This window comes from Protobothrops mucrosquamatus, unplaced genomic scaffold (assembly GCF_001527695.2).
Source record: "Protobothrops mucrosquamatus isolate PMUCROS unplaced genomic scaffold, P.Mucros_1.0 scaffold1403, whole genome shotgun sequence".
NCBI classification, from domain to species: domain Eukaryota; kingdom Metazoa; phylum Chordata; class Lepidosauria; order Squamata; family Viperidae; genus Protobothrops; species Protobothrops mucrosquamatus.
In genome coordinates, this window is record NW_015387588.1 from 105,755 (window position 1) to 118,989 (window position 13,235).

Consider the following 13,235-nt stretch of genomic DNA (forward strand, 5'->3'; position numbering starts at 1 on the left):
TGGCTGTCCAGTCTCTTCTTAAAAACTTCCAGTGTTGGAGCATTCACCGCTTCTGGAGGCAGGTTGTTCCACTGGTTAATTGTTCTAACTGTCAGGAAGTTTCTCCTTAGTTCTAGGTTGCTTCTCTCTTTGGTTAGTTTCCACCCGTTGCTTCTTGTCCTGCCTTCAGGCGCTTTGGAAAATAGCTTGACTCCCTCTTAGTTGTATTCCAAAGTACAGTTTGAACAATTTCAAAAATAGGACACACGCAAGTGCTTCTCTTTTTTTTAAATGGGAATACTGGAACTGAAGTGGGCAGCTTTCTCTTTTTTTAAAATAAGAATACTGGAACTCGAGTGGGCAGTTTACACATAGTACAAATAAGTAAATGCTACACTATAGGTTATGCTAAACCAGGAGTAGTCAACCTTGGCTCTTTTATGACTCGTGGACTTCAATTCCAAGAATTCCTGAGCCAGCTTAGCTGGCTCAGGAATTCTGGGAGTTGAAGTCCACGAGTCATAAAAGAGCCAAGGTTGACTACCCCTGTGCTAAACCAAGGCCGTCCAGGAACAATAAGGTGAATGAGGAACATTTGCTAGATGGATTTGGGACATCTGTTCTAGAGGCTTATAAGGAAAAGAGGATTGCTAGGTGCAGAACAATCCCTCGGATTAAGATCCATATCTAGATTTGTGCTTGGCTTCAGAGTTGTCATTAGGACAAAGTGTTTGCAAAGCAGCTTTAATCTCCAATGGTAAAAATTCACTTAGCAAGATTGACTTTATATTTCCTAACTCCTTGATAAATTATGGGTGATTTACATTCGCATTTTAATAACAAGATCCCCAAATCTCGTTCTGGAAAGATTATTCAGTTGACAACCATATCTCCAAGCAGGCTTTTCTACCCGGCGCTATCAGCTAGTGTGCTGTGTAGTGTTTCATAGCCCACAGTGGTACCTTAACTTCTTTTGTATTATCCCCACAGCCTTCAAGCTACTTGAAAGCTCAAGTCAGAAGTTTCTACAGGGACTGGTGTATTTAATTGGCAACCTGCTAGGATTGGCCTTGGCTGTTTACAAGTGCCAGTCAATGGGGCTGCTGCCAACTCATGCTTCTGACTGGCTGGCTTTTATTGAACCACCTGAGGTAAGTGTGAACAGTATGAACTCTCCTCCCTTGGATCATCTCATCTCACTAGCCTGTGTGAGGAAAGGGGGAGGTTCAGTTAGACCAGGGCTTTTCAACCTTTTCACCCATTGTACCACTTTTAGGATATGGCAACATCCGAGTACCACCAGTCGCCTAGCAAGGTGTCAAAAACTTGACACCCCCCCCCCAAAAAAGGAAAACAGTGATAAAATATAGGTAGTCCTTGACTTACAACAGTTCGTTTAGAGACTGTTCGAAGTTACAATGGCACTGAAAAAAGTGCCCCCCAAGCCACAGCCGAGCAAGACACCTGCCTGCCCACCTGGCGGTGCTCTTCCTCCTGTCCGAGGTTTCCATTGTTGTGAGCATTTCTGTTGAGGATTGGCAGCGGGGGTGGGGGGTGTTTGGTTTTTATTCCCCCCATCTGCTGGGTGGTTGCAGCAGGTTTTGGTCACTTCACATGACCCTGGGACACTGTGACCGTCATAAATATGAATCAGTTGCCAAGCATCTGAATGTAAATCACAAGATCCTGGAGATGCTGCAACATCCCAGCTGATCGGCACTTCTTCTGGGCTCAGCGGAAGCGCCAGGATCAGTGCTGCTTTCCAGCTGATTGGCGCTTCTTCAGGGCTCAGCAGAAGCACCAGGATCAGCACCGAACTCCAACTGGAGCCTGGCGCTGATCCTGGCGCTTCCGCTGAGCCCTGAAGAAGCACCAATCAGCTGGAAAGCAGCACTGATCCTGGCGCTTCCGCTGAGCCCTGACAGCCATCTCTCGCTCAGGCTTGTGCGGTGCTGCCACCGGTTCAGCTCATTCCCCTCCCCTGCTACCACTTTCTAGGATGGTCGCGTACCACCTGCCAGATGCCAATGTACCACAGGTAGTACCTGTACCACTGGTTGAAAAGCCCTGGTGTACAGGACAGATTTCTTCGATCAAAGCTCTCAGGTCTCTCTTTGCGTCCTTAACTTCACAAAAGGGCAGTATTAGATGATTCACACGAACCCAGATCTAATCCACGCTGTTAACATTCTCTTGCTTAGTCTCTGTTTAAACTCTTAAGTCTCTGTTGATCCTGTTTAAGGGTAGCCTAATTTTCAGATTGCTGACTTGTGGTTTGTGACTCACAGTATTTTCTGTCTTCTGCCTAGCGTATGGAGTATACAGGCGGGGGTCTCATCTTATGACCTGACCCCATTTCCAGAAATCAACTGCTGCTCTAGGCGTCTGCCTTGCGATTGTGAATTATTCTTCCTTCTGTTGACTCCAAAACATGCTGGATTTTAACTGCATGTTGCTGCATTGTGGAACAGTAGGAAGCATTTACAGAATGTTACCCAGAACAAGAAGGACTGATGTGCTTTGGAGGAGTTGAAGCAAAAGACTTGCCTTAGTAAATTTCCCTTCTGTTAAAAGCAAAATAAAAATGTTAACTTTTAAATGTGTTTAGTGCTTCACTGAAGTTCTACCATCAGAAAATCCATTTTCCTATAAGGCCCCTGAAGGCAGGACAAGAAGCAACGGATGGAAACTAATCAAACAGAGAAGCAACCTAGAACTAAGGAGAAACTTCCTGACTGTTAGAACAATTAACCAGTGGAACAACCTGCCTCCAGAAGTGGTGAATGCTCCAAAACTGGAGGTTTTTAAGAAGAGACTGGACAGCCATTTGTCCGAAACGGTATAGGGTTTCCTGCCTGAGCAGGGGGTTGGACTAGATGACCTCCAAGGTCCCTTCCAACTTTACTATTATTATTATGTATATAATACTAGAAGTGCCCAACATTGCAAGATGACCCAGGTTATATACCAGTGTTTCTCAACCTTGACAATTTTAAGGCATGTGGACTTCAACTCCCAGAATTCCACAGCCAGCCTTGCTGGCTGTGGAATTCTGGGAGTTGAAGTCCACATGCCTTAAAATTGTCAAGGTTGAGAAACACTGTTATATACGGAGCACTTCACTTATTTGGAAATTATGCAGAAACAGGTGTGCCCAGAAAGGCATCTGTAGCACTCCCAATATCAAAGCTAAGAGTACGAGGCTAAATGCATGCATGGTCTGACTTGAACGTAAAGTTAATTCATAGGTAATTCTAATTCTTGATAAAAAAAAATTGATTTTATTATCCTAAAGCTGACTAAAAAGTGTATAGGCGTCTGCTTGATGATCTCTTGTGGGAAATATGGAGCTGGGACATTTTATGGGATTCTCATTGTTTATCAGTTATGTAAGAGCCATCAATGAAAATTTTGGAAAGTTTCATGGAGAACAGTGGGGCAGCACCGTGGCTCAACAGTTAAGCAACGGGTGGAAACTAACCAAAGAGAGAAGCAACCTAGAACTAAGGAGAAACTTCCTGACAGTTAGAACAATTAACCAGTGGAACAACCTGCCTCCAGAAGCGGTGAATGCGCCAACACTGGAAGTTTTTAAGAAGAGACTGGACGGCCATTTGTCCGAAATGGTATAGGGTTTCCTGCCTGAGCAGGAGGTTGGACTAGATGACCTCCGAGGTCCCTTCCAACTTTATCATCATCATCATTATTATTATTATTAGGAGCTCCCGTCCCAATTCTGCCAACCTAGCAGTTTGAAAGCAAATGTAAGTAAATAAATAGGTACCGGTTCAGTGGCCACATGACTGTCAAAATGTCTTTGGACATTTTCTGACTCAGTGGCCTTGAAAATGGAGATGAGCACCACCCCGATAGTGAGCAACGACTAGCGGAGTAAAATCCACAGAGACTCTTTTACCTTTACAATGGAGAACAAATAGCTACTCAAATGTTCACGTACATTACCTAATTCTTAAGCCACGGATACAAATTTACTGGGGGGGGGGGAATGATAAACTTGTTCTACAACAGCCTGTTCGCATTAGTCTCAGAATCATGTTTGTATGAACTAGACCAGGGCTTTTCAACCTTTTCACCCATTGTACCACTTTTAGGATATGGCAACATCCGAGTACCACCAGTCGCCTAGCAAGGTGTCAAAAACTTAATGACAAAAAAACAAAGGAGAAAAGTGATAAAGTACAGGTAGTCCTCGACTTACAACAGTTCGCTTAGTGACTGTTCGAAGTTACAATAGCACTGAAAAAAGTGCCCCCCAAGCCACAGCCGAGCAAGACGCCTGCCTGCCCACCCAGCAGCGCTCTTCCTCCTGTCCGAGGTTTTCATTGTTGTGAGCATTTCTGTTGGGGATTGGCAGCGAGGGTGGGTTGGGGAGTGTTTGGTTTTTATTCCACCTGTCTGCTGGGTGGTTGCAGCAGGTTTTGGTCACTTCACATGACCCTGGGACACTGTGACCGTCATAAATATGAATCAGTTGCCAAGCATCTGAATGTAAATCACAAGACCCTGGAGATGCTGCAACATTCCAGCTGATCGGCGCTTCTTCTGGGCTCAGCAGAAGTGCCAGGATCAGTGCTGCTTTCCAGCTGATTAGTGCTTCTTCAGGGCTCAGCAGAAGCACCAGGATCAGCGCCGAACTCCAGCTGGAGCCTGGTGCTGATCCTGGCACTTCCATTGAGTCCCGACAGCCCCAAAGAAGCGCCGATCAGTTGGAAAGTGGCACTGATCCTGGCGCTTCCGCTCAGCCCTGACAGCCCTGCAGCTCCAGCCATCTTTTAGGCTTATGTGGTGCTGCCACTGGTTCAGCTCAGTCTCCTCCCCTGCTACCACTTTTCTAGGATGGTCGCGTACCACCTGCCAGGTGCCAATGTACCACAGGTGGTACCCGTACCACTGGTTGAAAAGCCCTGAACTAGACCACTGAATGCAGGTTTTCTTTTCAAAATGTGTACGACGTAAACATATGCCGCTCTTTATTTTAACTGCTTTTTATAAATGATAACCAAGGCTGTAAAGTGGATGAAATGTTACATAATGAATACACGAGCAAGTGGAGCCAATTATGCACAACTGCTAAAGTAAAAATCGTATATAAAATGTTTTATTCTTTACATAATTCAAGAAGCAAAAAAAAAATCACACTCCCAAATCTGATGCGATGTAAACAAGGTTGCACCCTGAATAAATTAAAAAAAAAAAAAGTCTCAGCCAAAATAAGAGAGAGGTCTTGTGAAATTCTCTTTTAAAAAAATAAAATGAGAGGCTTGAGATGTGTCTTTTAAGGCTACCCCGAGGGAGTGGTCCCTGTATATTCTATTCTTGAGCAAGAGGTACCAGGAGGAGCAGACATCCATCACTGAAATTAGATGGGACAAAAATAGACCAAAGCACCTTTCCCTAAGTTTGCTTCTGCAGAGGTAAGGAAAAACTCCATCCCAACACTTATAAAAGTAAGCTGTATATCCTTGTCACTGACATCGAAGAGAGCAACCTTGCTTGGCACAGAAGATGTGGCATTAATTTTCTTCTTATCCAAGCTTGGGGGGGGAAGAGGTGGACCTCTTCAAAAGCAAAGAGGGCAATTTGGAAAATCAGAAAACCCTGTTCTTCGGGATAGAAATCCTGTCCCCATCAGCGTGTAAGGACAACGTATGTCAGCTGCATGCTGCCTAGCAATTGGTTCTACAGAATATCTATCAAATGAGGAAAAGGCAGCTGCCACTTTCCTTGACTCAGTAGAAGTGCGAAGGCCAGATGGAAAAGATGTTTCCCCATCAATATGCTGCTTCCACCCTAACTTGGGGATCAGCCATTCTCTCCCCTTGTGGGCAAACGGTGTATCTGATTCTCAGAATATCACGGGGGATCAGGGTTAAGCACGCTGAAAAGTGACTTCCAACTTTCTAAGTCCTTATTGTGGCCTTGATTTCAGTGGGAAGGAAAGCAAAGAGACTTTGGTGCGGACCAGGAGAAAATAGCACAACGAAGGATGGATTTCCCTTTCTTCTAAGTCACCCAACAGTATCTCCTTTCCCTTCTTGTTCCTCTTTTAACATGATAATAACGTGTAACAGCTTCTCCAGCTGGGCCAAACCTGCTGTTCCAGCGGATGGATGCTGTCACTCCTTTCCTGATCTTTTTGCTTCTCTTAATGCCCTGCAGAGTTACTACTCGCCACACGGCTCCTACATTTCTTGAGAGGCTGACAGAGCACAATTTCCTACCTACCTCTAATTTCCCTCCCGCAACAAGCTTGCGAAGGTTCTAGCGTGTAGCTCTAACTCGATGGAAGCTGAAGAAGCTGCCAACTATCCATCCTCCAAACACTGGGGGCGGGGGGGAACACCCAATTTGAAGACCCTGAATTGCCACGAGAAATGAAAGCAAACAAATGTGGCGGTAGTAGCTGGTCTCCTTGGGAGATCCAAGTGGCACGTGGGAACAGGTAGGAAGCAAGTATCAATCTGAACTCAAGTTCGTCAGGAGGAAGACCTCCCATCCTCTAGGAATAGATGGTGATGACCTCGCTGCCTCCGCCCCGTACAAGCAGCACACGCTCCAGCCCTTCGGTGAGGACCTCCAGGAATTCCATATCTGCGGGTGGAAAAGAGTCAAAGGAACAACACAACAGAGCCATCTCCGCTCCTTCCTGTGCCCAGCAGAAAAGGATACAATTTTCATCACCTTCGGGGTTTCGTGGTGGCCCAGGCATGTTAAGCAGCACAAGCTTGGCCTCGTGGGACTTGTTGACAATAACTTCGTTGAGCTTGACAGCCGTGTGCATACGTCGCACGTTAGACTGATCCCTAAGTTGGGGGTAGGAAAAAGAGTATTAGCAAGAGCAGGGCCCATACAGAATGTATCCATACAGCCAGCTTTACCAGGATATCTAATCTGCAGCCTAGGATTGGCTTGTGAGAAAATAAGGTATTCGTGGATTAGAGACACAAGCACAGATCCTTCCTAAAAGAACAGGGAATGACATGGTCATTGCAGAAAAGCAAACTCATAGTACTAGCAAGAATTTCTAATGGACAACTTCTAATCCAGATCTGTTTAACTTGATGTCTGATCCAGTACAATGCCCCTCCAGTTTTGATCTTCCAAGGAAAAACAGTTGGACAACGTTCAACCGAATACAGACCAACCATGGCAGGTGCCAATATTGGAAATACAAATGGAGGTTGGTTGATAATACTGTGACCCAGGGAATGTCCTGCAAACTTTACATCATACTGCAACGGAATGCCCTCTCAGAAAGTTCCCTGGATTCCTGCAAGAACTATATCATTTTGAGGGATCTGCTGTCCAATGGCTAAATGATCTATCCAGATGTAGGCTTAGTCACTGTAATAGCTGCTCGTACATAATTTAATTTTATTCATAATTCTAGTCATCGTTCGTATTGTGTGTTTTTAAAATAATTTACTGTACTGGTGTTTTATATTTTGATACACATCTTGTAGAGATCAACCCTGACTGCTCTTTAGAAGGCCAGATCCTGAAGTTGAAACTCAAATACTTTGGCCACCTAATGAGAAGGAAGGACTCACTAGAGAAGGGCCTAATGCTGGGAAAGATTGAGGGCAGTAGAAGAAGGGGACGACAGAGAATGAGGTGGCTGGATGGAGTCACTGAAGCAGTAGGCGTGAGCTTAAATGGACTCCAGAAGATGGTAGAGGACAGGAAGGCCTGGAGGAACGTTGTCCATGGGATCGGGATGGGTCGGATACGACTTCGCAATTAACAACAACAACAACAACACATCTTGTATGCTGATTTTGTGAATCTTATGCACTAATGATGTTATGAACTAAGGCCATACGAAATAAATAAAGGAAGAACTTGGGTAGATGCTGAAGATGGAGAGCATTACTTGTGGGAAATAATGGGATCTATGGTGGAAAAAGCAAAACAAATCATTTAGAATAAAACACAGAATAGTGGTAAGATCAGGGTTAGGGTTAGGCCTGGTTGTATATCACTTTCCAAGAAGAGTTTGGAAGCAGAATAGTGGACAACTAATTAGGGACAGTTTAATGACAGTAGAAGTATATATTAGAAACTAGCTGTACCCAGCCACGCGTTGCTGTGGCTCAGTCTGGTAAAAGCGTGTTGCTTTTACGTCCAACAGATGGCGCTGTTTTTCAAAAAAGCATGTTTTTACCTGTCACAGGTGTGACATCTATATAATAGTAGGTATATAAAAACACGTGCGTATTCGAATGCAACGTTGTTTCAAAATTTCAAAGCAATCGGTGAAGAACTTTCGGAGATTTAAGATTTTGAACAAACGAACATTTACATTTTTATTTATATAGATAACCCAGGAATTGATATCTTACGGACGCATATTGAGCAGATCTTGGAAACCCTCCAGGGTCTTGAGTTTGTGTCCATGAGAAGCCATATATTTGTCCTTGGTCCAGGTCATGTGCACCTTCTCCTGGTAGGTCTCCGTCTCTTCATCATCATCTGAGCCAATGCTGGTCAGCCGCAACATTGAGTTCCTGTCTTTCACAAGCTGGGCCTATAAGGGTGGCATCACTGATGCTTTAGTGAAAAGGAAACCGAAATCGGTTGCTCTTTTCAACCTATTTTCTCCCACCTTTGTTTCAGCCCGGTTCACCTCACGTTCTCGTTCTGTTTTAGAGAGGCGCATTTGGCGCAACATCTGGGAACGTTGCTCCATCATCAAAGTGCGCTCATAGGTGTAGGCAGAGATGTCGCTGTCGTGCTGCAAGAGAAAAGAAGGGACAGCTGATACTGGAAACTCTCCCAACCTCTTGCTATGTCCAGCATTCTTCCTTCACTCATAAACTTTTGCCAGATTTCAACCAATGGCACATCTGCATATAGAGGGACTTCTCTAGGAATATGCATGTCTACAGGCATTCTGTGTAAAATAAGATTAGCCAGCCTTATTTCCTTGAAAGGGAACATATTTTTTTAAACATCTGTTTTTGATCCTCATTCCCGTGGTGAAAGAAGTCAATTTGTACCTTGGGGACAGGTAGTGGGCAATACTAAAATAACAAGAATGAGTATGAGTGTGGCTTCTATTAGATATGTCTCTAATCCCTTCTGTCCCGTTAAATATATCTCTGTAGATTAGATATATCCCTAATCCCTTTTTCCTCATTGGATACATCTCTATCCATTAGATGTGTCTCTAGTCCCTTTTTCCCAATTAAATATGTCTCTGTCCGTTAGATACAAGTAGTACTTAATAATAATAATAAAGTTGGAAGGGACCTTGAATGTCATCAAGTCCAACCCCCTGCTCAGGCAGGAAACCCTATACCATTTCAGACAAATGGCTGTCCAGTCTCTTCTTAAAAACTTCCAGTGTTGGAGCATTCACCGCTTCTGGAGGCAGGTTGTTCCACTGGTTAATTGTTCTAACTGTCAGGAAGTTTCTCCTTAGTTCTAGGTTGCTTCTCTCCTTGATTAGTTCCCATCCGTTGCTTCTTGTCCTGCCCTCAGGCACTTTGGAGAATAGCTTGACTCCCTCTTCTTTGGGGCAGCCCCTGAGATATTGGAACACTGCTATCATGTCCCCCCTCGTCCTTCTCTTCGTTAAACTAGACATACCCAATTCCAGCAACCGTTCCTTATATGCTTTAGCCTCCAGTCCCCTAATCATCTTTGTTGCTCTTCTCTGTACTCTTTCTAGAGGCTCAACATCTTTTTTACATCGTGGTGACCAAAACTGGATGCAGTATTCCAAGTGTGGCCTTACCAAGGCATTGTAAAGTGGTATTAACACTTCACGTGATCTTGATTCTATCCCTCTGACTTACAATAATTCAGTTAGTGACCATAAAAAGTTGCGATGGCACTGAAAACGTGACTTATGACCCTTTTTCACACTTAACGACCATTGCAGCAGGCCTATGGTCATGTGATCAAAATTCGGATGCTTGGCAACTGAGTCATATTTATGATGGTTGCAGTATCCTGGGGTCATGTGATCACCTTTTGCAATCTTCTGACAAGCAAAGGCAATGGGGAAGCCAGATTCACTTAACAATCATGTTACTACCTTAACAACTGCAGTGATTCCCTTAACAATAATGACAAGAATGGTCATAAAATGGGGGCAAAACTCCCTTAACAAATGTCTCACTGAGCAACAGAAATTTTGGGCTCAATTATGGTTGTAAATCAAGGACTACCTGTATACCTCCAATCCCTTTTTTCTTATTGGATACGTTTATATCCATTAGATATGTCTCTAATTTCTTTTTTCCCCATTAGATATGTCTCTATCCGTTAGATGAAGCCGTAGTGGCACAGTGGTTGGAATGCAGTATTGCAGTCTAATTCTGCTGACTGCCAGCATTTTGGCAGTTCGATCCTGACCTGCTCAAGGTTGACTCAGCCTTCCATCCTTCCAAGGTCGGTAAAATGAGGATCCAGATTGTTGGGGGCAATATGCTGACTCTGTAAACCGCTTAGAGAAGGCTATAAAGCACTGTGAAACAGTATATAAGTCTAAGTCAGGGGTGTCAAACTCAATTTCATTGAGGGCCGCATCAGCATTGCGGTTGCCCTCAGGGGGCCGGATGGGTGTGGCCAGGGTGGGTGCGGCCTACTGGGTGGGCATGGATGGAGTGGGTGTGACCTACTGGGTGGGCATGGCTAGATCTACATCATTCGCATCAAGGGTGCCTGTGGGGGCCTGGGCAGGAGTGGGACAGATCTGAGGGTCTCTGGCAGAAGGGGGTGGGACCAGGGCAAGGGCCAAGGCATGGTCCACTGGAGGAGCCTCACCGTTCCTCTCAGGCCATGCGGGGGGGAGGGGCTGGATGGTGGTGTGGGCTACCCGGAGCCCTGGGCAGCAGAGGCCAAACGCCCAGCCTGGCCCTCAAGCACCTGTGGCACCAAGTCCAGCCCCACTTCCCCAAGGGGGCACCCAGCTGCACTTACCTCCTCCTCAAGGCTGCTGTCTCTGTGCTTGCTCTCCTTAGCCAGGTTGCTCATGGTGGGTACAAGGGCAAAGTCAAAGGGAGGCCCATTCCCTCTCCATGGGAGGAGACCCGGCTTTGTATCCAAAGCTTTCTTAGCAATAGGATGGGAGACCCCCAGGATAGTCCAGGAGGAGGGGGCAAGGGGATGGTGAAAGGGCAGCAGGGCAGGACTAAGGTAGGACTTCCCTCAGACCCTCCCTCTCCTTCTTTCCTTCCTTCTTTCCTAAGTACAGAGTGGTGGGAAAATATTTGAGATGAGGGGAGAAAAACAGGCAAGAAACGCAGCTGGGGAGGTGTCACCCCAGCACCCAGCATGCACCCAGGGGGCGGGGCCGACGCAGCAGGGGCTGGTTCCTCGCTGTTTCCAGACGGCCTTATGGAGCTAAGACTGAATGTGTTTCAGCATAGATGGCCACCACAAAATTGTACACTGGCTCCCGGCCGGCCTGGGCCGGGGCCAAGGCAGTGGGGGCCGTTCCCTCACTGTTTCCAGGATGGCTTCACGGGCCACATGAAACCACTTCGCGGGCCACATCCGGCCCCCGGGCCTTGTGTTTGACATGTCTGGTCTAAGTGCGATTGCTACAGTTAAGATATGTTTCTAATCCCCACAGTATTGTGTCACTCACCATTTCTACCACTTCCACCTCTGCCTCAATACGTAGGTGATACAGAAAGGTGGCCAGATCCTTCTTCATCTGTATGCTATTGTCCTCCAGTTGGGCTACTGTAAAGATGCGGATTTTGCATTTACGCCACACCTTTGAAGCAAGGAGAAGGGGAATCAGTAACTCCGCCTACCACTTTCATGTCTACTCCAGTGGTGGCGAACCTATGGCACGCGTGCCAGAGGCGGCACTAAGAGCCCTCTCTGTGGGCACATGCACCATGCCCCAGAGATGGCAACCGTCCCTCTTCAACCAGCCACCCGCTAACTCGCCGAGGTCCCACGCGGCCAGATGCATCCCAGCACGGCTGGTTTCCCTCCCCCCCTGTCCCATCCCTCCGGGCCTCGCATGCTCTCCTTTTCCCAGGCACGACCCATTGCATCGCCTCCTCAGCTGTCGGCCGGACCGTTCAGCTCAGAGGCGGCTTCTCTGAACTGCTGGGGGTGGGCTGCGGAGCCCCAGAATGTGCCAGTTGAGGGGCCGGCAGGCTGTGGCTGCTGACAGACACTGTCGGCCCCCATGCGCTCGCTGGCCTGTGTGCGAGGACGATGGTGTCAGGCAGCAGCCGCCCCGGCCCCTGCCTTGCCTTGCCCTGCGACAATGGCACCCCCGCCCTGCCTCGCTTCACCTCACCTCACCCCACAGGATGAGCCTACTGCCCACCGCCCCACCTGCCAGAGACCCCCTGGATCTCCCCCAATCCTACCCGGCCGCCACAGGCGTCCCTCCCCACGAGCAACATCAAGGTGACCATGCCCACCTTGGCCACACCCACCCAGTCTACCATGACCACCACAGCTACGCCCACCCAGTGGGCCACGCCCACCTGGCACCCCGGAGATAAATAAGTGGGTTTGGGGTTGCAATTTGGGCACTCGGTCTATAAAAGGTTCGCCATCACTGGCCTACTCTGTATCTCAGCCATGCCCGCCCATCACCACCTTGTGCTGCTTGAGAAGAAAGGGGAGGAGCATCAACATCCCTCCATCGTGCACAATCCACCAGACATCAATGTTGCCCTCGGAAAAAGGCTCTGCGTTGCTAGGGAAAAAAGCCACATTCTTTGCCACGAGCAAGGCCAGGCGGGCAGCTGTAGTCACGCGGACAGTGCCTGGAGAAGAGGAAGAGGAACTCATGCAATAAGGCTCAGTTGACCTCTTGCCCCACGTATCTCGCCCCGTTAGGGAAACCGTACCAATAAAAGTCTTCCAAGCACGGGCATCCTCACTCTGACGCCAGGCGCTCGGCCAGCCCATCACCACGGTGTTGTGCTTCATACCACCCAGTCCGCAAGACTGAATGAGGTGGGAGATGCCCTCTCGCACCTTGGCAGCCACCACGATCTGGCAGAAGCCTTTCACACGTTCTGCCTCCATCAGATGTTTGAGGGTCTGAAATAACATAAAGCTGCTCAAAGGTCACGCTGCAAAAAGCTACTCGGCATTGCAAACAAGAGGAAACTTCAGGGTAATGTAGAGCTATGACAATTTGCATCTAAAGATGGTCCTTCAGACTTGTAATAATAATAATAATAAAGGATGTTATAGATTTGTTATTCTAATAGTTGATTAATGTTAGATAGAGTATGGTTATTGTA

At 47.0% G+C, this 13,235-nt stretch overlaps 1 protein-coding gene and 1 non-coding gene across 2 annotated transcripts in view; one reads left to right on the forward strand and one right to left on the reverse strand.

Annotated features, from left to right (window-relative positions):
• The first annotated feature begins 878 nt into the window (after positions 1-878).
• Positions 879-2,582, forward strand: LOC107292694. The gene is made up of 2 exons (XR_003810540.1): positions 879-1,130; positions 2,289-2,582. It is a non-coding gene; the product is annotated as an uncharacterized LOC107292694 (transcript).
• Positions 2,583-6,290: 3,708 nt separating this feature from the next.
• SLC12A6 (solute carrier family 12 member 6) overlaps positions 6,291-13,235 on the reverse strand; it is a 59,729-nt gene continuing 52,784 nt past the window's right edge. Inside the window, exons 19-25 of the mRNA XM_015821819.1 lie at positions 12,834-13,029; positions 12,580-12,749; positions 11,600-11,731; positions 8,627-8,734; positions 8,343-8,527; positions 6,670-6,803; positions 6,291-6,591 (exon numbers count right to left, since the gene is read on the reverse strand). Coding sequence (XP_015677305.1) covers positions 6,500-6,591; positions 6,670-6,803; positions 8,343-8,527; positions 8,627-8,734; positions 11,600-11,731; positions 12,580-12,749; positions 12,834-13,029 — 1,017 coding nt within the window. The 3' untranslated portion in view covers positions 6,291-6,499. The remainder of the gene's footprint in view (positions 6,592-6,669; positions 6,804-8,342; positions 8,528-8,626; positions 8,735-11,599; positions 11,732-12,579; positions 12,750-12,833; positions 13,030-13,235) is intronic.